The sequence below is a fragment of the Oncorhynchus clarkii genome, chromosome 6, assembly GCF_045791955.1.
Source record: "Oncorhynchus clarkii lewisi isolate Uvic-CL-2024 chromosome 6, UVic_Ocla_1.0, whole genome shotgun sequence".
NCBI classification, from domain to species: domain Eukaryota; kingdom Metazoa; phylum Chordata; class Actinopteri; order Salmoniformes; family Salmonidae; genus Oncorhynchus; species Oncorhynchus clarkii.
This window is the reverse complement of record NC_092152.1, coordinates 73721964-73749441: the sequence shown is the minus strand read 5'-3', so window position 1 is coordinate 73749441 and position 27478 is coordinate 73721964. Positions and strand designations below refer to the sequence as shown.

Sequence of the window (27478 nt, the reverse complement as noted above, 5' to 3'; positions counted from 1 at the left end):
TTCAGGAATGGGTGAGCTACATGACATTTAGCATGAAGTCACCCAGGTGTCCCACACAAGTTGGCCAAATGTACCCAAGTGGCCGACTTGGTGAAATGACTTAACTATTTACACAACAGTGCAAATAACTATATACAACATATCAAAAAGCAATTCTAACACAGCAAAAACAAAAAAAGTTTAAAAAAAGCGTAGAAAATAAATATATTAAAAAAACAGTACACCCTTTGGAAGTCCTCTATACAATATTTTGCTGCCTGTGCCATGTCCCATAGCAGTCTCTTTCTGATGTAAAGCTGAGGCAAACTGAACAAGTAGTGCAGGTCATGCGACACAGAACACAACGACGCCTCCATGCCGTGCCCTTTTGGCCCTGAGGCACAGTCATGCCTGCAGTAATGAACTGTGGCATATGAACACCACTGGAGGCAGAGGTAGAGCGGGCAGCTTGGCACCGGGGGCTCCCAGTCGGAGTCGCTATCACTGTGAAAGAAACAATACAAATCTTTTTTTATGTTATGAGCCTTTTATCATCACATAAAATAAAAATATATGTATTGTATAGAGCAGAGGGAACAGTCACTAAGGTGAAGTGCTGTCCCATTCAACTCTGGCCATTGTTGTGGGCCTGCCCTCCCCTGAACAGCACCCAATGGCTATTTCATATGGAAATGGAGCGGAGTAGCCAGCGCAGTGGTCATGTGTGTGTGTGTGTGTGTTTGCTGTTCTACTCCATTCCATTTGAATAAAATTTTTTAAAATGTATATATCTGACATGGAAAATATATATATCTGACATGGAAAATTATATATATCTGACCTGATTCTTTGATAAAATCCATTCTCACTTTGACTATCAGAGGAGTTGCTGTGACGCTTGTTACGCACAGCAGTATTTTGGAAAGTTGTATTTTCAACGATTTCATTGAAGACATCATGGCGAATAAATCAGGAAAAGTGAAGTCAAAGTCTAAGTATACAGATTTGCACCAGATTATAGAAGAGATTGATCGGGAAAGTGAGACAGATTTTTTGTTTGAGGTATCTTTGAGTGTTATGATTCAAACAGGAGCTGAGGAGCTGTTTCTGCAAGGACAGGATGTACTTCTGGACAGGTAAGTGCTAACGCCGTTTTATGAAATATATATATATATATATTTTTTTTTTTTTGTGTGTTTTTGCACAAAACATATATATTTTGCAATGAAATGTGTGTTTTGTTTGTTTGTGTGTGTGTGTATGTATATATATATATATTTTCAATCAATCTCTTCTATAATCTGGTGCAAATCTGTATACTTTGACTTCGCTTTTCCTGATTTATTCGCCATGATGTCTTCAATGAAATCGTTGAAAATACAACTTTCCAAAATACTGCTGTGTTGTTATGAAAACTTGAAATCGGCCCTAATTTAATTGGCCATTCCGATTAATTGGTCGACCTCTACTTAACAGTTTGTTTTACTGCATGCAGTTTGAAGAAATCTTCCTCTATGGAGATTGACTTGACTTAACCATGTTTTTATGCAAGTAAAGTCTCTGTATAATTTAATCATAACAGCTGTGATGGAAACAGGAAAGTTAGGTACAATCGTTTGACATGGTGACATGATGCTGTAAGGTTGGCACACCTCTATTTGGGGAGTTTCTCTCATTCCTCTCAAGCTCTGCTAGGTTGGATGGGGAGTATTGCTGCACAGCGATTTCAGGTCTGCTGTTCGATCCGGTCTCTTGCTGGGCCACTCAAGGACATTCAGAGACTTGTCCCGAAGCCACTCCTGCATTGTCTTGGCTTTGTGCTTAGGGTTGTTGACCTGTTGGAAGATGAACCTGAGTGCTCTTCATCAAGGTTCTCTCCATTACTTTGCTCTGTTTGTCTTTGCCTCGATCCTGACTAGTCTCTCAGTCCTTGCCGCTGAAAACATCCCCACAGCCTGATGGTGCCACCACCATGCTTCACCGTAGGGATGGTGCCAGGCTTCCTTCAGGCGTGACGCTTGGCATTCAGGCCAAAGAGTTTAATCTTGGTTTCATCAGACCAGATCTTGTTTCTCATGGTCTGAGTCCTTTAGTTGCATTTTGGCAAACTCCAAGCGGGCTGTCATGTGCTATTCACTGAGGTGTGGCTTCCATCTGGCCACTCTACCATAAAGGCCTGATTTGGTGGAGTACTGCAGAGATGGTTGTCCTTCTGGAAGGTTCTCCCATCTCCACAGAGGAACTCTGGAGCTCTGTCAGAGTGACAATTGGGTTCTTGGTCACCTCCTTGACCAATGCCCTTCTCCCCCGATTGCTCAGTTTGGCCGGGCGGCCAGCTGTAGGAAGAGTCTTGGTGGTTCCAAACTTCTTCCATTGAATAATGGAGGCCACGGTGTTCTTGGGGACCTTCAATGCTGCAGAAATGTTTTGGTACCCTTCCTCAAATCTGTGCCTCGACACAATCCTGTCTCGGCGCTCTATGGACAATTTTTTTCGACCTCATTGCTTGGTTTTTGCTCTGACATGCACTGTCAGCTGTGGGACCGTTTTTATATAGACCGGTGTGTGCCTTTTCCAAATCATATCCAATCAATTTAATTTACCACAGGTGGACTCCCAAGTTGTAAAAACATCTCAAGGATGATCAATTGAAACTGGATGCTCCTGAGATTAATTTTGAGTCTCGTAGCAAAGTGTCTGAGTAATTATGTAATTAAGGTATTTGTTTATTTTTAATACATTTGCAAACAAATCTAAACCTGTTTTTTGCTTTGTCATTGCTGAGGTTTTTTACATTTTATTAAATCAATTTTAGAATAAGGCTGTAACGTAACAAAATGTGAAAAGTGAAGGGGTCTGAATAATTTCCAAATGCACTATATGTGAAATGTCACCATGCGCTGATTTTGACCTGCATCAAGTCAGTTTGGCAGAAACACTACTGGTGAAACGGGTGAAAATGCGCTTGTTTTCTTTATGCAGATTTTGGCAATTGGCCTAATAGTCACCTGGATTTGTTTGCCTGTAGAGAGAGGACTTTGTCAGACTGCGTCTTTGTAACACTTACTGAGAAGCTCTGGTTTGTTGTATCATGTTTGACATAGATAAGAGGGTTTATCGCAGATATCCCTGTTGATTTATGTCACAGCTCTGTTGCTATGGAAATAAATGCATTGCTCTGCAGATGTCTGTGTATACTCCCTGACCACTAATCCAACTCCTGACTAGCCCTGTCCCAGACCATGGACCAGTTGTTAGTTTTTGTTGTCAGTGTAACTAATGTATTGATCAGCAGATCCCTTTTTAATTTTGTTTCCTGTTACGTGTGAGGGAGTCAGCCCATGAGCCCAATAGTCACAAGATATCTATTTTTGCCTTTTGTCTCATGGCTTTGTCTATTCTTTCAACTGGACGAACCAGAGTGATATTTCCATTAACAAAGCATTCTAGTGTTGCTCATGCTGCAATGCTTAGAGTATGCTGTTCTCTCAGACTCTCATCAGAGTTTAGAATGTCACAATGGAATCTTTGATGGGGGAGGGGGGTGTAATGAATCCCAGATGAACAGGAATGATTCTAGTGTTCCATGGTTTTTTGTTTTCACCTAATTCTGGCTATGAAATATAGACTACCACTACAATGTAAGGTAAGCATGAAGAGGTTTCTGTGTTTAGTTTGATGGCAGCTTTTAGCAAAAGTGGCAGGACTTGTTTTGCAATTTTTCACTGGAGTGTCTGATTGGTGGCCCCTGAGGGCTAGTTTCTCAGATAAATTCCTAGATCCTGAGGGAAGCAGCACTCTCAAGAATGTCATAGAAAAAACAGGTGTAGCAGGAAGGAACACCTAATGCTACCCAGGTTTGAACCTCTTGAAAACTACCCCTAGAAAGACAGTAACCAGGTCCCATTTTAAACTGCATTCCCTTCCCCTTGGGTGTTCACAGATCTGAAATAGCTTGATAGATGATTCGTTCCATCTAGTCCCTCCAATCAGCTAGGTTGAGGGTCTGACAATCCTTCAACTTCCAATGTCTTTCATACATGTGAAGGCTGGGGCTACTGGGTCAGAAATGAAGCCGTGCAAGTTATCCTCACTTGCCTCATCCTGTATTTCTCAATGACATATATTTAAACCTCTGTGCCCTCTAATCAGTGCTAACCCTATATGAGATTTCTCTCGAGACCAAACAATTAATTCATGCTCTATTCCCATATAGTAGGCTAAGTAGACTACATCAAATTTAACTGCAATAGTATTTTTTTTGTCAGGAGAATGATTTCCATACATAATCTGTGCTTCATATTTGTAGATAATTAATGTTAGGCATGTCCTATACATGGTACTGTATATTTGTGGCTTTTCTGTTTATTGGCAGAAAAATCACATTGAGGAATAGGCCTCATGCATGCCACAGCCACATTGCCTAGGCTCTGACAGTGGCAGTGCCAATAACAACTTTCAAAATGTCTGAAAGAGAAGCCCTAGGACTCTTTTTGTGGAGGTTATACGTAGGCAGAGTAAGTATCAACAACATCCCTTCCTAGGATATTAACAGTTTCCTGACACCAATACAGATGAATTAGGCCTATTGCTAAACAGCTTATACTTATACCTTTTGAACAATAAATCCTACTTCATGTGTGTCTGGGCATCATTCCAGCTATTGCAAATCAAAGGCTAGAGCTGTCATTCACTTTCAGGTCAGGCTTAGTACAAGATGCTACAAGGCTATTTTTCCCCTTCGACTTACCCATGGACTGCTCAAATCTAGGCCAAATAGAAGGTACAACATTTGCGTCTCAGGAGGAATTTCCATTTGTCAGACACACAGCAGGTCTTGGTCTTAAAAATGTAGCATTCTTGGGGGAATTGATCATTCATTGATGTTTTGATAAGTTAGTCTAGCTAGTAGCAGGGAATCTTTCAGAATGCACAAGCAATTTCCTGTAGGTTCATATCAAGCAAAATTCATGATTCCCCAATTACCTTTTTTGTAGTTACACATACTTAAGATGGTTACATAACACAAATGTACAGAGGCAAGAAAGTATATGAACCCTCTGGAATTACCTGGATTACATCAAATCTGATCATCTAAGTCACAACAATAGACAAACCTAGTGTGCTTAAACTTCTTAACGGGATCGATTTGACAACATCCGGTGAAATGGCAGAAATATAAATATTTAACTTTCATACAATCACAAGTGCTATACACCAAATTAAAGCTTTACTTCTTGTTAATCCAGCCACTGTGTCAGATTTCAAAAAGGCTTTACGGCGAAAGCAAACCATGCTATTATCTGAGGACAGCACCCCATCAAATAAACACCAGGCGTGACACAAAACTCAGAAATAAAGATATAATTCATGCCTTACCTTTGAAGAGCTTCTTCTGTTTGCACTCCAATATGTCCCACAAACATCAAATAGTCCTTTTGTTTGATTAATTCCGTCGTTATATCTTCAATGTCCATTTATTTGGCGCGTTTGATCCTGAAAAACACTGGTTCCAACTCGTGCAACATGACTACAAAATATCTAAGTTAACTGTAATCTTTGTCCAAACATTTCAAACAACTTTCTTAATACAACTTTAGGTATTTTTTTACGTAAATAATCATTTAAATTTAAGGCGGGATAAACTGCGCTCAATAGCCGATTTTAAAAACAAAGTGGCGCAAGCTTTCAGGTCGCGATCCCCAACCACAACAGTACACTAGACTCGACCCTCGTTCTAAACAGCCCTACTTCTTCATTACACAAAGGGAAAAACATCAACCAATTTCTAAAGACTTGACATCCAGTGAAAGCGACAGGAACTGCAAGCATAGTGCCTTAGTACATAGAAAAGCATTGTACATAGAAAACACTGTCACCTCAAAAAAAAAAAAATCCTGGATAGTTTGTCCTCGGGGTTTCACCTGCTAAATAAGTTCTGTTAAACTCAGACATCATTCAAACAGTTTTAGAAACATCAGTGTTTTCTATACAAATCTACTAATAATATGTACAGTGGGGTAAAAAAGTATTTAGTCAGCCACCAATTGTGCAAGTTCTCCCACTTAAAAAGATAAGGGAGGCCTGTAATTGTCATCATAGGTACACTTCAACTATGACAGCCCCATGCTTCACAGTAGGTATGGTGTTCTTCGGGTGCAACTCAGCATTCTTTGTCCTCCAAACACGACGAGTTGAGTTTTTACCAAAAAGTTATATTTTGGTTTGATCTGACCATATGACATTCTCCCAATCTTCTTCTGGATCATCCAAATGCTCTCTAGCAAACTTCAGACAGGCCTGGACATGTACTGGCTTAGGCAGGGGGACACATCTGGCACTGCAGGATTTGAGTCCCTGGCGGCGTAGTGTGTTACTGATGGTAGGCTTTGTTACTTTGGTCCCAGCTCTCTGCAGGTCATTCACTAGGTCCCCCCGTGTGGTTCTGGGATTTTTGCTCACCGTTCTTGTGATCATTTTGACCCCACGGGGTGAGATCTTGCGTGGAGCCCCAGATCGAGGGAGATTATCAGTGGTCTTGTATGTCTTCCATTTCCTAATAATTGCTCCCACAGTTGATTTCTTCAAACCAAGCTGCTTACCTATTGCAGATTCAGTCTTCCCAGCCTGGTGCAGGTCTACGTTTTTGTTTCTGGTGTCCTTTGACAGCTCTTTGGTCTTGGCCATAGTGGAGTTTGGAGTGTGACTGTTTGAGGTTGTGGACAGGTGTCTTTTATACTGATAACAAGTTCAAACAGGTGCCATTAATACAGGTAACGAGTGGAGGACAGAGGAGCCTCTTAAAGAAGAAGTTACAGGTCTGTGAGAGCCAGAAATCTGGCTTGTTTGTAGGTGACCAAATACTTATTTTCCACCATAATTTGCAAATAAATTCATTAAAAATCCTACAATGTGATTTTCTTGATTTTTTTTCTCATTTTGTCTGTCATAGTTGAAGTGTACCTATGATGACAATTACAGGCCTCCCTTATCTTTTTAAGTGGGAGAACTTGCACAATTGGTGGCTGACTAAATACTTTTTTGCCCCACTGTATATCCTAGCTTCTGGGCCTGAGTAGCAGGTAGTTTACTTTGGGCACGCTCTTCATCCGGATGTGAAAATACCGCCCCCTTGCCTAGAGAGGTTAAACTAATAACGCACAAATCATTGTATTCAATATAGACAAGAAAAATACGTAACCTACACTGAATGTTTCAATTACGTGAACCCCTAGGCTAATGACTTCTCCAAAAGATAACTGGAGTCAGGAGTCGGTTAACAGTGAGTCCAATCAATGAGACGAGATTGGAGTTGTTGGTTAGAGCTGCCTTGACCTATAAAAAAATACTCAAAATTTGACTTTGCTATTCACAAGAGGCATTGCCTGATGTGAGAACCATGCCTTGAACACAATGGATCTCAAAATACCTAAGATTAAGAATCGTTGACTTGTATAAAGCTGGAAAGGATTACAAAAGTATCTCTAAAAGCCTTGATGTTCATTATTCCACGGTAAGAAAAATTGTCTATAAATGAAGTTCAGCACTGTTGCTTCTCTCCCTAGGAGTGGCCGTCCTGCAAAGATGACTGCAAGAAAGCAGAATGTTCAATGTGGTTAAGAAGAATCCTAGTGTCAGCTAAAGACTTACAGAAATTTCTGGAACATGCAAACATCTCTGACGAGCCTACAATACATAAAACACTAAACAAGAGTGGTGTTCATGGCAGAACACCACGAGGGGGAAAAAAAACATTGCTGCACGTCTGAAGTTTGCAAAAAAGTGCACCTGGATGTTCCACAGCTCTACTGGGAAAATATTCTGTGGACAGATGAAACTAAAGTTGTTTGGAAGGAACAAACAACACTGTGTGGAGAAAAAAGGCACAGCACACCAACATCAACCTCATCCCAACTGTAAAGTATGGTGGAGGGAGCATCATGGTTTGGAGCTGCTTTGCTGCCTCAGGGCCTGGACCGCTTGCTATCTTGGACAGAAAAATGAATTCCCAAGTTTATCAAGACATTTTGCAGGAGAATGTTAGGCTGTCTGCCGATTTGAAGCTCAACAGAAATTGGGTGATCCAACAGGACAACGACCCTAAACACAAAGTAAACCAATAGAATGGCTTCAACAGATGAAAATACACCTTCTGGAGTGGCCCAGTCAGAGTCCTGACCTCATCCCGATTGAGATGCTGTGGCATGACCTCGAGCGGTTCATTCTAGACATCCCAAGAATATTGCTGAACTGATAGTTTTGTAAAGAGGAATGGTCCAAAATTCTTCCTGACTGTTGTGAAGGTCTGATCCGCAACTACAGAAAACATTTGGTTGAGGTTATTGCTGCAAAAAGGAGGGTCAACCAGTTATTAAATCGAAGGCTTCACATACTTTCCCCACCCTGCACTGTGAATGTTTACACTGTGTTTAATAAAGACATGAAAACGTATAATTGTTTGTCTTATTAGTTTAAACAAACTGTGTTTATCTACTGTTGTGGCTTAGATGAAGAAAAGATACAATTAAATTTTTATTTATGCAGAAATCCAGGTAATTCCCAAGGGTTCACCTACTTTTTCTTGCCACTGTAGCATTGTAATATGTCTCAGAAGGACACCTCATAAATCCAGACTGTTGCGCAGTCAGTCTCTAGTATGGGGGATGGTGAACTGAGGGACTGTCATAAGGGGCTTCCAGAGGGGAAATCTCAGCCTGCTGTATCCTGGGAAACCAGTGCAAGCCTGCTCTCAGCTATTTTCCTCCCTGTGAGTCTGTCAAGAGGGGCTAAAGTTCTTCGGCACTGCGACTGATTTCCTTCATATGGATTCTGGAGAGGTCGTTTCTTTTGTAGATGACATAGAACAACCATGCTTCAGTATGTATTAAGCTATGAAATACATTTAATTTTTTTTCTCTTATGCTGTGTGCGCTGAACTGACATGCATGATTGTTTCTGACACTCCATTGTTAGATGAAGGGTTATTAAATTGTCTAAAATGCTCAACTCAAACAGCGCTGTATAGCCTACTGTTGCGGCTGGCGATGTAATTCAAAGCCTGTACTTCATCACTCAGGATGTGACTTTCCATTGCTCCTGTTTTTCCCATGTAATGTTATTAAAATAAAATCTGACAACAGTTGACCTATTTACCTAGTCTGCTTGTTGTGTGTTAGAGAAATATTATTCTCGAGGTGTGTTCAATTTGTGCGAGCCAAAGGGAGGGAAACATGTATTCTGACAAGCAGTCATTGTACAACAGTTCTTAATGCAATTGCGGGAAGACACTTTTGAAGAAGTTTTGGCCTTTGTTAAAAAGAGGGGGATCCCATTTGCTACCATGGGTGTGAACGTTAGAACGAAATTGGGATCCTTAACGTTAAAAATCCCAAACTGAAAAACAGTTTTTATTATTCATTTAAATTGCAGTGTAGTTATCAAAAACCGTATTTTCCATGTTAGTCTAACTAGACGATAGGCCATAAAGGCCTGGGGAAATTTGAGGACCAGAGGAAGAGGTGAATTTTAGGTTACTTTAGTGAATGCGTGAGGCAAGCAAGACCAATTTTACCAAGATGAGCTTTATATACAAAAGTATGTGGACACCCCTTCAAAATAGTTGATTAGGCTATTTCAGCCACACCTGTTGCTGACAGGTGTATAAAATCGAGCACATAGTCATGCAATCTCCATAGACAAACACTGGCAGTAGAATGGCCTTACTGAAGAGCTCGGTGACTTTCAACGCGGTCCTGTCATAAGATGGCACCTTTAAACAAGTCAGGTTGGCAAATGTCTGCTCTGCTAAAGCTGCCTCGGTCAACTGTAAGTCCTATTATTGTGAAGTGTTAACGTCTTGGAGCAACAACAGCTCAACTGCAGAGTGTTAGGCCACACAAGCTCGCAGAACGGAAGCAACGTCGGCACAAAAATTGTTCGTCAGCTTCATGAAATGGGTTTCCATTGCCGATCAGCCGCACACAAGCCAAAGATCACCATGCGCAATGCCAAGCGTCAGCTGGAGTGGTGTAAAGCTCACCGCTAATGAAACGCGTTCTCTGGAGTGATTTTAATCACTCTTCACCATCTGCCAGTCCGACGGATGAATCCGGGTTTGGCGGATGCAAGGAGAATGCTAAATGCCTGAATGCATAGTGCCAACTAAGGTTTGGAGGAGAAAAAATAGTGCCAGTGAAGTTAAACTTTAACGCTACAGTATACAATGACATTCTAGACAATTCTGTGATTCCAAGTTTTGCGAAGGCCCTTTTACTTTATCATCATGACAATAATGCACAAAGCGAGGTCCATACAGAAATGGTTTGTCGATCTGTGTGGAAGAACTTGACTGGCCTGCACAGAGCCCTGACCTCAACCCCATCGAACAACTTTGGGATAAAATGGAACGCCCACTGCGAGCCAGGCCTAATCGCCCAACATCAGCTCCCGACCTCACTAATGCTCTTGTGGCTGAATGGAAGCAAGTCCATGCAGCAATGTTCCAACATCAAGTGGAAAGCCTTCCCAGAAGAGTGGAGGCTGTTGTAGCAGCAAAGGGGGGTACATCTCCATATTAATGCCCATGATTTTGTAATGTTATGTTTGATGAGAAGGTATCCACATACTGTACATCACAAAGTATGTGTACCACTGTTTTCTCGCTCTATCGTTCTCTCTTATGCCCCAGGCAAGCCAGCGCATTCATTACGTTACTTATATGTAAGCAAACCGAATGAAATGGGAAGGGACCAACCTGAATTTGTCCAATAGAAACTTGTTTTAGTTGCAACTGTTTGGACTAATGATTACACCCCTGCTCTATCTCTTCGCTGATGATGCAAGTGTGTGTTCAGTCTTGTGTGTAGAATATCCTATTCATTGATAGGCCCTGCTTTACTGAAGTTGCAAGCCAAGAAATTGCGAGATGCAGCTTTTGGCTGCCTATAGATGGGCCTAGTGCACGGTTCTGCCAGTTGGCCGACTTGCCAAAACTGTACCTCTCTCTCTTCCTCGCTAGGTCACTATGACAGATGGGAGTTTGTTCTCGGAAGTACGGTAACTAATCAGTCTCCTCCTTCCAAAAACAGTGTCTTAGGAGTCGATTCCTAGTGGAATCGACTCTTGATACTTAGAAATGGGAGTCGAGAAAGGGAGGCAACGTACAAGGAGTCAAGGAATAATTTTTTTTTTTTGTGGTCGACTTTCCACCACTACGTCATCGTTGTTAACAGTTGGGAAAAATAGCAATGAAAGGCAAGCAACAGCAGCGAAGTCCTGTATGGCAATACTTTGAGAAGGAAATGCAAACTGCGGAGTCTGAATTGAGATACAGTAATGGTAGTACAGGTGCAACACTTAACCATCTGAAAGGGAATCACTGTTGGATCCAAACCGTTTGCAGCAGCACAGCTGCCTTGTGAATTCACATGGATATACAGTGCTTTCCGGAAGTATTCAGACCCCTTGACTGTTTCCACATTTTGTTATGTTAGCCTTATTCTAAAACTGATTAAATAAAACAATTTTCTCAGCAATCTACACTACCCCATAATGATAAAGTGAAAACAGGTTTTTAGAAATGTTTTGCGAATTTATTAAAAAGAAAGTACAGATAACTTATTTACATACAGTACCAGTCAAATGTTTGTACACCTACTCATTCAATGTTTTTTAATTTTATTTTTACATTATATAATAATAGTGAAGACATCTCAACTATGAAATAGCACACATGGAATCATGTATTAACCAAGAAAGTGTTAAGCAAATCAATATATTTATATTCTTCAAAGTAGCCACCCTGTGCCTTCACAGCTTTGCACACTCTTGGCATTCTCTCAACCAGTTTCACCTGGAATGCTTTTCCAACAGTCTTGAAGGAGTTCCCACATATGCTGAGGACTTGTTGGCTGCTTTTCCTTAACTATGCGGTCCAACTCATCCCAAACCATCTCAATTGGGATGATTGTGGAGGCCAGGTCATCTGATGCAGTTCTCCTTCTTGGTCAAGTAGCCCTTACACAGCCTGGAGGTGTCATGTTGAAAAAGAAATGATAGTCCCACTAAGCGCAAACCAGATAGATAGGATGGTGTATCGCTGCAGAATGCTGTGGTAGCCATGCTGGTTAAGTATGCCTTGAATTCTAAATAAATCACTGACAATGTCACCAGCATGGCACCATCACACCACCACCACCATGTTTCACGGTGGGAACCACACATGCGGAGATAATCCGTTCACCTACTCTGCGTCTCAAAGACACACCGGTTGGAACCAAAAATCTAAAATTTGGGCTCATCAGACCAAAGGACAGATTTTCACTTGTCTAATGTCCATTGCTCCGGTTTCTTGGCCCAAGCAAGTGTCTTCTTCTTATTGGTGTCCTTTAGTAGTGGTTTCTTTGCAGCAATTCGACCATGAAGGGCTGATTTTCTGTCTCTGAACAGTTGATGTCTGTTGCTTGAGCTCTATGAAGCATTTATTTGGGCTGGTAACTCTAATGAACTTATCCTCTGCAGCAGAGGTAACTCTGCGTCTTCCATTCCTGTGGCGGTCCTCATGAGAGCCAGTTTCATCATGGCGTTTGATGTTTTTGGGGGATTTGCACTTGAATAAACATTCGAAGTAGTTGAAATTTTCCCGGCTTGACTGACCTCCGTGTTTTAAAGTAATGATGGACTGTCGTTTCTCCTTGCTTATTTGAGCGGTTCTTGCCATAATATTTCCTTCCTTTTAGCCCAATTTGGTATCTTATGTATACCACCCCTACCATGTCAGAACACAACTGATTTGTCTCAAACGCATTATGAAGGAAAGAAATACCACAAACTTTTTAACAAGGTACACCTGTTAACTGAAATGCATTTCAGGTGACAACCTCCATGAAGCTGTTTGAGAGAATTCCAAGAGTGTGCAAAGCTGTTAAGGGGGGGGTTGCTTCATGATTCCAAATGTGTGTTTTTTTCATTAGTTTTGATGTCTTCACTATTCTACAATATATAAAATAGTACAAATAAAGAAAAACCCTTGAATGAGTACGTGTGTCTAAACTTTTGACTGGTACTGTAAGTATTCAGACCTTTCCTATGGACCCTGAAATTGAGCTCCGGTGTATCCTGGTTCCATTGCTCATCCTTGATTTTTCTACAACTTGATTGGAGTCCAATTCAATTGATTGGACATGATTTGGAAAGGCACACCTGTCTATATAAAGGTCCCACAGTTGACAGTGCATGTCAGAGTAAAAACCAAGCCGTGAGGTCCAAGGAATTGTCCGTAGAGCTCCGAGACATGATTGTCGAGGCACAGATCTGAGGAAGGGTACCAAAACAACATTTCTGCAGCGTTGAAGATCCCTGAGAACACAGTGACCTCCATCATTCTTAAATGACAAAGGCTGGCCAAGGCTTTCGACTCTATCAATCACCACATTCTTATTGGAAGACTCAACAGCCTTGGTTTCTCAAATGATTGCCTTGCCTGGTTCACCAACTACTTCTAGTTCATCCCCAACTAGTTCAGTGTGTCAAATCGGAAGGTCTGTTGTCCAGACCTCTGGCTGTCTCTATGGGGATGCCACAGGGTTCAATTCTCAGGCAGACTCTTTACTCTGTATATATCAATGATGTCGCTCTTGCTGCTGGTGATTCTCTGATCCACCTCTACTCAGACGACACCATTCTGTATACTTCTGGCCCTTCTTTGGACACTGTGTTAACAAACCTCCAGATGAGCTTCAATGCCATACAACTCTCCTTCTGTGGCCTCCAACTGCTCTTAAATGCAAGTAAAACTAAATGCATGCTCTTCAACCGATCACTACCCTCACCTGCCCGCCTGCCCGTCCAGAATGACTACTCTGGATGGTTCTGACTTAGAATATGTGGACAACTACAAATACCTAGGTGTCTGGCTAGACTGTAAACTCTCCTTCCAGACTCATATTAAGCATCTCCAATCCAAAATTAAATCTAGAATCTGCTTCCTATTTCGCAACAAAGCATTCTACACTCATGCTGCCAAACATACCCTTGTAAAACTGATCATCCTACCGATCCTCGACTTTGGCGACGTCATCAATTAAATAGCTTCCAACACTCTACTCAACAAATTGGATGCAGTCTATCACAGTGCCATCCGTTTTGTCACCAAAGCCCCATATAATACCCACCACTGCGACCTGTATGCTCTCATTGGCTGGCCATCGCTTCATACTCGTCGCCAAAGCCCCGCCTTATCTCAGCTCACTGGTCACCATAGCAGCACCCACCCATAGCACGTGCTCCAGCAGGTATATCTCACTAGTCCCCCCCCAAAGCCAATTCCTCCTTTGGCTGCCTTTCTTTCCAGTTCTCTGCTGCCAATGACTGGAACGAACTGCAAAAATCACTGAAGCTGGAGACTCATATCTCCCTCACTAACTTTAAGCACCAGCTGTCAGAGCAGCTCACAGATCGCTGCACCTGCACATAGCCCATCTGTAAACAGCCCATTCAACTACCCATACTGTATTTATATATCTTGTTCCTTTGCACCCCAGTATCTCTACTTGCACAGCAATGTTCTGCACATCTACCATTCCAGTGTCTAATTGCTATACTGTAATTACTTCGCCACATGGCCTATTTATTGCCTCACCTCCCTTATCTCATTTGCACTCACTGTATATAGATTTTTCTTTTTTTACTGTATTATTGACTGTTTATTCCATGTGTAACTCTGTATGTGTCGAACTACTGTTCTTTATCTTCGCCAGGTCGCAGTTGTAAATTAGAAAAATTTCTCAACTAGCCTACCTGGGTTAAAAAATTAAAGAAATAAATGGAAGTAGTTTGGAACCACCAAGACTCTTCCTAGAGCTGGCCACCTGGCCAAACTGCGCAATTGGGGGAGAAGGGCCTTGTTCAGGGAGGTGACCAAGAACCTGATGGTCACTCTGACAGAGCTCTGGAGTTCCTCTGTGGAGATGGAAGAACCTTTCAGAAGGACAACAATCGCTGCAGCACTCCATCAATTTGGCCTTTATGGTAGAGTGGCCAGACGGAAGCCACTCCTCAGTAAATGACACATGACAGCCCGCTTGGAGTTTGCCAAAGGGTACCTAAAGGACTCTCAGACCATGAGGAAACAAGATTATCTGGTGAAGCATGGTGGTGGCAACATGATGTGGGGATGTTTTTCAGCAGCAGGGACTGGGAAACTAGTCAGTATCGAGGGAAAGATGAACGGAGCAAAGTACAGAGATCCTTGACGAAAACCTGCTCCAGAGTACTCAGGACTGCAGACTGGGTTGAAGGTTCACCTTCCAACAGGACAACGACCCTAAGCACACAGCCAAGACAACACAGGAGTGGCTTCAGGACAAGTCTCTGAATTTTCTTGAGTGGCCCAGCCATAGCCCGGACTCGAACATCCAACCTGACAGAGCTTGAGAGGATCTGCAGATCAGAATGGGAGAAACTCCCCAAATACAGGTGCACCAAGTTTGTTGCGTCCTAGCCAAGAAGTCTCGCGGCTGTAATCTCTGCCAAAGGTGCTTCAACAAAGTACTGCGTAAATGGTCGTAATACTTGTGTAAATGTCACATTTCAGTTTTTAAATGAGCAAATATAAAAAATACTCTCTTTTTGCTTTGTCATTATGGGGTACTGTGTGTAGATTGCTGGGGGGGAAAAAAACTATTTCATCCATTTTAGAATACGGCTGTAATCCAAAGGCAGTGTGTGTCTTTTAAACGGTAAACTTATTAAAAAATTAAATTTGGCACATCCCTACCGTTACCGCATTTATTTCTTTGCTCTTAAAATTGCTTGCAGCATCATTTTAAAAATGCAGTTACAACCAGAGGTTTAAGCATGGTTTACGCATTGATCACGCTGATTAGCATCACTGCGCAAAATGGTACACAGCATCTGGATATGTGTGCAACAAATGTTCAACATTCACCTTCTGCTACCATTTCTGTCCATCAGTCTACGCATGCAGTTTGACGCAGCGTATGCACCACACAGAACGCACTGCCTCTGCAAGGCAAACAGTGTTCCATTGGAAATGAATGCATTTCTGGTTTACCAAAATGCAATGACTCTGTCGGTGTGATCGAGGCGTTAGGCACAGCGCTCTTAAATTACATACTTAATATGTAATTAGAAACCCATAAAATGTATTGGAGTGAATAAGAACAGAATATGAATATGTGTACAATGGGTTAAGTAGAGATGGATAAGACCCATGCTTCAGCCTATGTATTTATAGCCACTATGCTGCATCAGTTGGGCTACAGGTGATAATGTTTATTTCTAATAGCATGCATGGTCCAATATGTTAATGAAATATATTTTAACCAATATGTTATTGGGCTCATTTCTGGAGGGGGAAATTCAATTTTAGATGGTGTTGACATTAATTTTTATTTTCATTCACTTTGGAATATGTCCTTTTTTAAGTCTCTAGAACTGAGCTCATCAGTCCTCCTCCGACATACAAATGATTCCAGGAAGGACCCTGGACACCCTAAGCAAGGAGACTAGAGTTAGTCAAACTCGCAGTTTCATACATGTACAAAATTATGCACTTTCCCTAAAAGCAGGATGTTCATTATGGGAGGTTTACATGGTCCTAGACAATCGATCTGAGACCGACTTAAGTTTCATTCATGTATGTTTTGTTTTTTGCTTCATCCCCAGTGTGATGCATGGAAGTGTTGTCAATGAAGTTACTCACTGTTAGTATGCACATCATGTACAAATTTAATGGCAGATGTTGGTCATCTGTAAATCATGGTAGGTAACAGTTGTGAGAAGGGTAGTATTGGCTACATAAGTGTACGGTTTATTTACCAAAGGGCAGTAGGTTTCTCATTCTGTGTAGTAAGAGGAATGATATATCAGATTTTTCTCAATGGGAAATCTGTTGTGAAAGTCAAATGGGCTCTGTTTCCATAGGAACCCCATATCCTGTCCACTCCTGGAGTTAAATAGAAAATCTTACTTTTGTCCTGGCTAAAAATAAAATGATGTTTGGCAAATCATGAAACCTTTTGACCTTACTCTTTTTAAGTGAGCCATTTGTGTCTTCCACGGTATGTCTTCAATGGATATGACATCCAATTTTGTGGTTCTGTAGCCTTCAAGTTGTGCCATTTTACATATGGGGATAAAAGTAGCTTCATGTGACACACGTTCCCCTTTTTTTAAGAATAACATTGTCTTATTCAAGGATGCTTACAGATGTCATGCTGCTTATGTAGAAGAGAAACTCAAACTCCATCCGCTAGGCTAGCCAGCAGAGCTCCCTCCAATGATGTGCCTCGTGAGAGGTCTGTGAAATGTGAGCCGCGTTCGCTATTGGCCTGTTGCTGAAACGGAGCTGTAGTTAGAAGGCTTTGAATAGGAAGCTGCTCGAGTCAGGAGGTCACTGTCGTCTCCAGGACAGGGCTGGGCGTTGTGCTTCTATCTATGCCCAACACAGTTCATGAGCTTTACTCATGACTACCATTGATAAGACATTTATCTGAGCATGCCTCAATTCGGATCTTTGTTTATTTTTATAACTCAGTTGTAGTGAACTGTAGGAATCCTTTTATAAAGTCATTTCGGTTTCTCCATACATCCTGTAAGTAGTTGTTGGGTTGAAGTTGCCTCTGACCGCTTGTATGAATTACGTTTGCATTTTGCCTTCAAATAGTTACTCAAGCCACCTATACCAGTTTGTCAACATTGTGAAACCTATAAGGGAAGTTCCGGTATGTGTAAGACAGTAGGACATTTTTAGTTAACAATTTGAAAATAAGCATCTCCTTATTACTTGTCTAGGAAACGATTAAACACCAGGGCCAACATTTTGTTCTTCGAGCTATATAAACAAGTGCACTGTTGGCGACGGAATGTAAGCTTACATAGTTAGGAGCCTCAGACCTTTTGCTGTCCAAGCATATCCCCTCCTTTGTTTCAGCAGCCAGCCTGCTATTTTTACGGACATAAGCTTCTTATATCACGTTATAATATCTAGGCCTACTAGCGTACAGCCAGTTAGCCAACCTCATTTCAGAATGGGACTCTCCCGTATACTACGTAATTTGACGATAAACATTAAAATCATAGACCATATTTTGCCCTTTTTTCTTTGAGAATCCTGCTGCAGCTGGCTGAGGGTGTTATTATTTTTTGTTGTTGTGGTGGTATGGAGGAGGCCGGTGCTTGCCACAATGACCTCCTTGTGTTTTCTGGGCAGGCAGAGCCTGGCTCTGCTCCTGTCACACAGTTGCTTGCAGCACTTGTCCTGCCACTTGGCTTGACACTTGACCTGTCTGCTGCCACGGAGTCTGGGGCTAGGCTACCCCATATCCCATCCATCTACAATGTGACTATGTAAGAATGTTTACCTACAAAATACTAGTAATATCTTCTATTTTAATGGTTCCTGCTCATTTTAATTGTTGAGCAATTTGTGCTTATTGCTTTTTTTGAGATGTTTCCTTCTCATATTAGTTGCATATTTAGGTTGATACCCATTACCTTAGATACTATATATGTTTGAAGTAGAATATCAATGAAATGGGGTACATACTATATAAAAGGGTATAATGGGATTGAAATGGTCGCTCTACCTGTTTTTGACGTGTTCTTGTTTGAATCCACATAAGAGCATTCTGGGGGAAAAGCATTCCTTTGCTTCATTGGCAACAGATGTAGAGAACATTTTTGAGCTGAAACTTTGAGTCCTAAAAGCGGTATGGTACTGTCTAGTGTATGGCAGCTGTTTGGCCGAGGAGGCTGAAATAGACCTCATAAGCGGAGACTGAGGGGTTGTCTAATGGTGGCCATGTGGTTGTACCCTGCCTTCAGTGGGCCTGGTGCCTCAGTGGCAGAAGGAGCTGTCAGCTTGAGGAACAGCTGCCCTGTCCACCACCATGAGGCTACCTTTTAGTCGTTGATGTTGAAAAGAGTAATGGATACACATTTGTTATATGCTGCCTGTGCCATTATTTTACATTTCAGTTGACTTTTTAGTGCTGACATATTCCTTGAAGATCTATCACAGGTAAATCATACTTGGGAGCTCATTTTGTATCTGGCGACAGAGCTTGCTTCAGGAAACCTAAGCTCCTTGTCCAAGTAGCAGCAGCTGAGATACACAGTGAGGGGTGGAGGCGGCACTAACATTAGCCCTGAGTGCACCCTGCCAAAGGAAGGACATTAAACCGGGCGCTGAGCCAGCAGCACAGACTGGGGACCCTCCTATTACGTGTTTGTTTGGGTGTAAGCTCTAATACTTTCCGCATTGGAACAAGAAGCTTGGCTGCCAATAGAGAGGATAGTGGGACGGGTCACATCAATATTGATGCCGTGGCCGGCCTGACCTGCTCATCTTAGCCAGACCTTAGGCAGGCAGGGCAGCAGTGTTTCACTTGGACACAAATTTAACCGTTTTTTAAAATGTTTTATGTTATGATGGCTGGCTGGGTGTCTTATCCTGTCAGCAGGACACCAAGACCCACAAACTCACTTTTTGGAGTCAGAACAACAAACCTGACAGCCTACACTTCATGGTTTGATAAGTCAAAATGAGAATATCAGAGGCAATATTGGCTTTGTTTATTCATCACAATACTTGGCTGGCTCTGCCTCCTTTTGTTATGACCTGAGTCCTACTGTATTTCACAACAGTTTCCTTATTGGATTCATAGACCTCTGACGTAACTTCCCTTTTCTGTTATGCAGTTTCTAGGGTTTAGGACCTTTTTGGGCTGGACCTGGCTAGTCCGGTTCCTGTTTCCTCCGGTAGCCTTAATATCCTTACTTTAAGCAGCAGGGAGTGTGGGGCATCTGGCAGTTACCGCAGTCACTGTAATCCATGGGATTTTGCGACAGGAGAGACTGCTCATTTCACTAGTTAGACTACCTCTCTCAAAGCACCATGTTTGAAGTAGACTGCTCATCTCTTTTTTCCAAAAGAAAACATAAGGAGCAAAATTTTACCTTTGGTTATAATGAGAACTGTTAGGTGTAATGGTTTTTTGAACCAGTTTGCTCAGTTGGAAATTGAGGTACTGACCTGTTTCATCCTTTATAACCTCTGTGATTATTATTTGACCCTGCTGGTCATCTATGAACATCTTGAAGAATAATCTGGCCTTAATGGCCATGTACTCATAATCTCCACCCGGCACAGCCAGAAGAGGACTGGCCACCCCTCAGTCTGGATCCTCTCCAGGTTTCTTCCAAGGTTCCTGCCTTTCAGTTTTTCCCTTGTCACCATGCTTCTACATCTGCATTAGAGGTCGACCGATTATGATTTTTCAACACCGATACCGATTATTGGAGGACCAAAAAAGCCGATGCCGATTTGTATTTATTTATTTGTAATAATGACAATTACAACAATACTGAATTAACACTTATTTTAACTTCATATAATACATCAATAAAATCAATTTAGCCTCAAGTAAATAATGAAACATGTTCAATTTGGTTTAAATAATGCAAAAACAAAGTGTTGGAGAAGAAAGTAAAAGTGCAATATGTGCTTTGTAAGAAAGCTAACGTTTCAGTTCCTTTCTCAGAACATGAGAACATATGAAAGCTGGTGGTTCCTTTGAACATGAGTCTTCAATATTCCCAGGTAAGAAGTTTTAGGTTGTAGTTATTATAGGAATTATAGGACTATTTCCCTCTATACCATTTGTATTTCATTAACCTTTGACTATTGGATGTTCTTATAGGCACTTTAGTATTGCCAGTGTAACAGTATAGCTTCCGTCCCTCTCCTCGCTCCTCCCTGGCCTCGAACCAGGAACACAACGACAACAGCCACCCTCGAAGCAGCGTTACCCATGCAGAGCAAGGGGAACAACCACTGCAAGGCACAGAGCGAGTGACGTTTGACACGCTATTAGCACGCGCTATCTAGCTATCCATTTCAGTTCGGTTACACCAGCCTCATCTCGGGAGTTGATAGGCTTGAAGTCATAAACAGCGCAATGCTTGAAGCACAACGAAGAGTTGCTGGCAAAACGCACGAAAGTGCTGTTTGAATGAATGTTTACGCGCCTGCTTCTGCCTACCACCGCTCAGTTAGATACTTGTATGCTTGTATGCTCAGTCAGATTATATGCAACACAAGACACACTAGATAATATCATCAACCATGTGTAGTTAACTAGTGATTATGATTGTTTTTTGTAAGATAGCATTAAACCTAACTAGCAACTTACCTTGGCTTACTGCATCCGCGTAACAGGCAGTCTCCTTGTGGAGTGCAACGAGAAAGCGGCAGGTTGTTATTGCGTTGGACTAGTTAACTGTAAGGTTGCAAGATTGGATCCCCCGAGCTGACAAGGTGAAAATCTGTCGTTCTGCCCCTGAACAAGGCAGTTAACCCACCGTTCCTAGGCCGCCGTTGAAAATAAGAATGTGTTCTTAACTGACCTGCCTAGTTAAAAAGTTATATAAAAAAAAATATATACTTTTATTTTATAAATAAATAGGCAAATCGGCGCCCAAAAATATTGATTTCCGATTGTTCTGAAAACTTGAAATCGGCCCTAATTAATCGGCCATTCCGATTAATCGGTCGACCGCTAGTGTGGTGCAAAGACAACAACCTTTGATGTCTGTCTCTCCGCTGCTGCCTCCCATGACATGGAAGGACCATGGGCTTCCCGGCATGTAAGGTCACCTCTGTCTCCAAGGCAGGTTAATTTCTTTTGGTGTAGGCTGTCAGTCTGTCTACACACCCCTCTGTTTGTGAACGACAGCGAAGTTTGGAGGTTTATTTGTTATTTCACATTTATTTAATCATGTAGGCCAGTTGAGAACAGGTTCTCATTTACAACTGACCTGGCCAAGATAAAGTAAAGCAGTGCAACATAAACAACAACAGTTACACAAAAACAAGCCTACAGTCAATAAACACAATAGAAAAATCAATGTACAGTGTGTGCAAATGTAGGGAGGTAGGCAAATAGGCCATAGAGGTGAAAATAAATACAATTTAGCATTCATTCTAGAGTGATAGATGTGCAAGTAGAGATACTGTGGTGCAAGAGGGTAAGGTCAGTGGAACATTGTAGATTCAAACAGTGGTGGAATGTTTGTGGTTGATAAAGGCCATGTACAATGCACAGGCTGTCTGAGCAGCACACAATGACGGGTGTCTTGGTGTTATCCTGAGGAAAAGCTGTGGCTTGTTTTTTTTTTCCACGAGTTGCTCCCTCATCCCCAAACATTGTAGCTGTAAGCATGGGGCTGAGTGATAACTCGGAGCGTTCCACAACAGAATTAATAACAGATAGGCCTACACAGTGGGACTGGCCTATCAGTATGATTTACTTTGATTTTTGCCATTTAAGGTGTGATCTCATCAGGGGATTCTAATATCAACAAACAGTACAGCAACACCCCAGATAACAATTGCAAATGTTTTAGTATTGCTTGCCAAATTGCTTGTGTGCGTCTGAATTTCCTAGCCTTATGCTAGCTAGGGCCTACATCTAGAAAGGAAACGGGTACATTTCCAAGTATTGACATGGACATCTCCACTACTGTGGCGTATTATCACCATTTTTCTCATGCTAGGTAATGATACATGCTGGCATTTGTTTCTCCTAAACATGCAAATAGGATTATGCGTATTTGCATAATTACATAACTACCAAGAAGAGAAACAGGTTTCTGTTGACAATTTGCTGCTTAGATTTTGAAAGGGGATATTGTTAACTCCCACTGTGTGTGTGTGTGTGTGTGTGTGTGTTCCATTAAGACAGATCGCCACTGTTTTCCAACAATGACCGCTTGCAGACATTTGTCTGTGGCTGTATTTCCTTTTGTAGAGGAGTTATTAGTGAGTGAGGTACAACGTTAGTACCAGTCTAGAAGTGTTGATTGTGTATGCAAGGATCTACAATGCGGTCATGTCTACCATTTATTTATGAAGGCTAATATGAAATTAGTTTAATAATTGGATAAAGAATTAACACCTGATTATGCTAAACCTTCAATTTTCTGTTTTATCTTGTTCGGTTTTTTGGCTGTTGAGTTGGGCTACTGTAAGTAGTTGCACAATATTGTCACAAAACCTAGTGTAATTCATTAGACTAAATGCTTACTTGAGTTTCTAATCATTCACAATTATTTTTCTTCCCAAGAACTGCTTCAACTGCCATGTTTTATTGGAAAAAACAGAACATTTGAATCCTTCCTCTGAAATCATTTTGACTTTCTTTTGTTTCTCCTTTTTCCTCCCTTAGGAAATGACCTAGAGGCCTTACAGATACATTTGTTCTTTTGTCGCTCTTCTAATCTCCATTTTGTGGAGGAGAAGGGGCGAGATCTGGGAGCACATTTTTGTTTCCGCAGTGATTAACTACCTCAGCCAGCAGAAGGAAACGGCGAGGACGTTGAGGAGGCCGGCAAAGTTTCCAACAGCAGTTCTATCAGCTGGCTTCCTTTTTACCGCCGCAGACAGTGTGAAGAGAATCTCTGACGGACTGGTTGTCTGCCCTCCGCTCTGCTCCATACACACAGAGAGGAAGTGAAGTGACAAGGCACCATTGTCCTACTGGATAACAGATTTTGTCTCTCTTTATTGTCAGACTCCTTGCTGTTGACCAGTGCCACATTTCTTTTCAGATTATTTGCTTTTTTTGCGTACAGCTTTTAAAGATTTTCTATCTATAAATATAAAAACTATATACTAACTATATATGTTATACAAAAGGACATTTTCTGCTTCTATTTGAAGGAATTGTTATGCACATGAATCTTGTCTTGGAATGAGAGAATCGTGGAGTGTTTTCAGTTTTTTGCACTGTCCTCTCATAAACCATTGACTCCTTTTGAGGCAGATTCAGGAAGGTGCATTTCCACCTTTTTATTTTTGCTGGGACTGTCCACCGTGACCTGCAGCAGGGCTGCACATAAACATCACACTTAGTCAACAAGTCTCTACCCTGCATCACTCTGTTAGTTACAAAGCATTTTGAGATGAGTTTCTGGTAGATGGAGCCCTTAAGTTGTCTTTTTACATAAATTCCAGGACTATTGGTTTGTTGTATTCTATAAGAGAGAGAGAGAGCTTCTGGTTGGCTGAAATCCGGAGCTTCCAGAGTCAGCCTGACACTTATGTATTGTTGTAGTGCGCAGGAAAGTAAAATGGACTACAAGCGGCGCTTTTTGCTCGGCGGGTCCAAGCAGAAAGTGCAGCAGCACCAGCAGTACCAGATGCCTGAGCTGAGCCGGACCCTCAGCGCCCCCCTGGGCTCCACCTGCTCCCCCATGGGTGGATCCACCGGGGTGGGTATGCCCGGCAGCTGCCAACCACCTCCCTCCACCCCCAACACCACTGCGGTCGCCGACATCCAGCAGGGCATCTCCAAGTACCTGGATGCACTGAATGTGTTCTGCAGGGCCAGCGCCTTTCTCACTGACCTGTTCAGCAGCGTGTTCAGGAACTCTCACTACTCGAAAGCAGCTATGCAACTTAAGGACGTGCAGGAACATGTCATGGAGGCGGCCAGCCGGCTGACTGCAGCAATAAAGCCAGAGATCGCCAAGATGCTGATGGAGCTGAGCGCTGGGGCTGCCAACTTCAAAGACCAGAATGACTTCAGCCTGCAGGATGTGGAGGTAAGGGGTTGCCAGGGTTACAGTTACTTACCTGGACACACACTGAACACCTGTCAAAAGTAAAGTTATTACATTATCCTGACAATTAGGCCTACCTATAAAATAACATGAGTCTTTTCCATTCCCCTCCTTTCCATTTCCCTGTCAATCAGGGGCGGCTGGTAGGAGGAGCTATAGGAGGAAAGGTTCATTGTAAAGGCTGGAATTGGGATGGTTTCCATATGTTTGACTGTTCCATTTATGCCATTACAATGAGCCTGTCATCCTATAGCTCCTCCTACCAGCCTCCCCTGCTGTCAATAAGCATGTTTTGCAAAAAGGGAACTTTTTAAAAATACCACATTTTGTTATGATGGTCTAGACTATAATTTTTTGCAATTTCTTTTGCACTTTTTGCTTTGTTTCTTATGTTCCATGTTTCTAGGGCAAGGCTGCTGCTAAGATGCCTAGCTAAAGTCTCTCAGAATGCATGGCTCCTTGATTCAGAATTTCTTGGCTGAAATTAGGTCCTGACGCCCAATGTTAAGCGGGTGCTAGGATCTGAGGGCGAGGTGCGAAAAGCACTGAGAATGTGAGAAGAAAAGGGCAGGAACCATCGTTTATGCTGAGAGACAGTCTGACTGAGCATGCAGGGTGATCGGTCTGTCTATTACAGGCCAGCAAAGTTGCTTACGTCTCAATTGTGAAATGTTGCTCTTAAAGTATTTATTTTGTTGCAGTGAGTGTTTTGATTGGGAAAATAGTAACTGAAATTAGACTTTACCGGCATTTGTGGATGAGAAGCCTTATGTGCTCCTGATGCCACAGCTGTGCCTCCTGCCTCACCAGTCAGAAATGAAGAGGTTCCAGGGTAGTGCACTCCTAAATAGTACTCAAGAGAAATGCCAATTTATGTATTTATTTTTAATTCATCTGTTTAGGCAGCAAGCAAATTGCCTCTTGTGTAGTGAATGTTTGAGATGTCTATGCTCTCATCCTGGAGATTAAACAGATTTAGGGAGCAAGGCCTCAGTGGCAGACAGTGAGTGAATAAGCTGTATGTTCAGGCCAGGCCTGTTTTATGAGAGGGACTGCAGGGCCTCAGTGGATGTGGTTGTGCCCTGAGCAGGAAAGACTTTTGCACCACAATCTGTAATTTAGACTCTGTGGTCTTGGATATGCACAGATAAATATTAAAGGAGGGAAAGCCCAACTCAGTGAAAGTTCAGACTGTGGCAGGACTGTCTGGCAGCCACACTGACTCACTCTGGCTTCAGCTAGCGTCTGTGAATAACAACAGTGCGTTTGTCAAATAAAAGTGTGCTTTTGCTCTACCTCTTGCCAATATGCAGGAATTGAGGAATGAATAAGATATTCAGACCTGGTTGAGTAGAAGGAATCTATCAACAGACAAAGTCCAAAATGGCCATGTGCATCATAGGCCTACTGTGTACTTTTACTAGACCAGTGAGTTTCACTCTATTCCACAGATTACGGCATCACTTTTTATTCCACCCCCATTTCCTCCATAAGCAGCTGAATATTGTTTATGTAAAATTGCTTTTCACATAAGTACATGGTACACCTTCAGATTTGGCCATTTCCATGCCCCCAGAGATTTACTACATTTGTGACAAAGGACTTTTCCATTTGTGCGTGTTTATGAACATTTATCTTGGCAGTTGTATGTAAAAGATAGAATTGTGTGTCTGTATGAAGAACAAAAAAATACATTTTGAGTTTGGAGAATTGTGGAATTTTGAAGGAAGCAGGATAATTCCCCCCCACCCCCAAATCCAGAAAGTCCAGTCAGTATGGAAAACAAAATGTGTTTTTATCGGAGCTTGGCTACACTGGCTGCTCAAAGTGTCTCCGCTGCCAAATATGCATGAAAATGTCACTGTTTATTAGGGGGCAGTCTACTGAGTGTATGAGCGAAACCACAGAGGGAGCGAAGGTCAGGCCAGCCAGACAGGAGTCCTGGTCTCGATTGCATACTCCTCGCATCCTCTCTCCTCGTGTCCTTCTCAAAACCCATTGGAGGAGAAGACATGAGGATAATGCAATTGAGATCTTCTCCTGGTTCTGAACATGAGGCAATAATAGTGCAGGCAGGGCCAGAGCCAGGCGGACAACTGCACTAGCAGCACTCCCAAAACACCCCTGAAAAATAGAATGGCAAAAAAACACTCTGTTTACATGTCGCTTAGGAGTGCATTTCAAACTACTTTTGGATTATGATTAGATTTTAAGGCTCGTATGAATGTCTTACTTAATTTTGTGTCAACACAAATCAACAGCATTATACTTAAAAAGCACTTTAACCAGTAAAATGGCTATTTGGCTAGCTTTTGCTACAGCCTATATCAATGAGCGTTAGCATTATAGCAAACTGATACATCCAAAATTAGTTATTTTGCAAAGATCACAACCAAATATATTCTTAGTGACTGTTTATGCAAGAATCAAAATGTCATAAGAGTATGAAAACCCTGAAAAGTTTTGTTTAGAAGTAATAACATAAATCTAGGCTGTCGAATGAACACAGATCGTGATGGTTTTCTTACCTCCGCCAAGACTCTCATGCATCTGTACGTGACGTCAGTGTGTCGTGTACTGGAAAAGGGTCTAATAGATGTTACCTTTGGAAATGGCCATCCTACAGAAGACAGGCTAATATGTTGCGGGCTACTCACTAACAGCACTAAAGCGGTATCTTAGACAGGAAGAAAACACGAAGGCATCTGGTTTTTATTCTCACTCCTAGGATAGATGATGATTTCCCCTTCAAGAAGACAATAGATGTGTCTTCGCACTACACGTGCCCTTAGTTAATGGGGAAGATGAGTTGTTTGATTCATTCTTACTGTTTAAGCCAGCCTTTCAGCCTTGT

The 27478-nt window shown here is 41.9% G+C and overlaps 1 protein-coding gene across 2 annotated transcripts in view; it reads left to right on the top strand.

The window, feature by feature from the left end:
• LOC139411595 (granule associated Rac and RHOG effector protein 1-like) overlaps positions 1–27478 on the top strand; it is a 50348-nt gene that overhangs the window by 9993 nt on the left and 12877 nt on the right. For both annotated transcript variants that reach the window (XM_071158156.1, XM_071158155.1), the window contains exon 2: positions 23229–24606. In XM_071158156.1, coding sequence (XP_071014257.1) covers positions 24103–24606 — 504 coding nt within the window. In that variant the 5' untranslated portion in view covers positions 23229–24102. The remainder of the gene's footprint in view (positions 1–23228; positions 24607–27478) is intronic.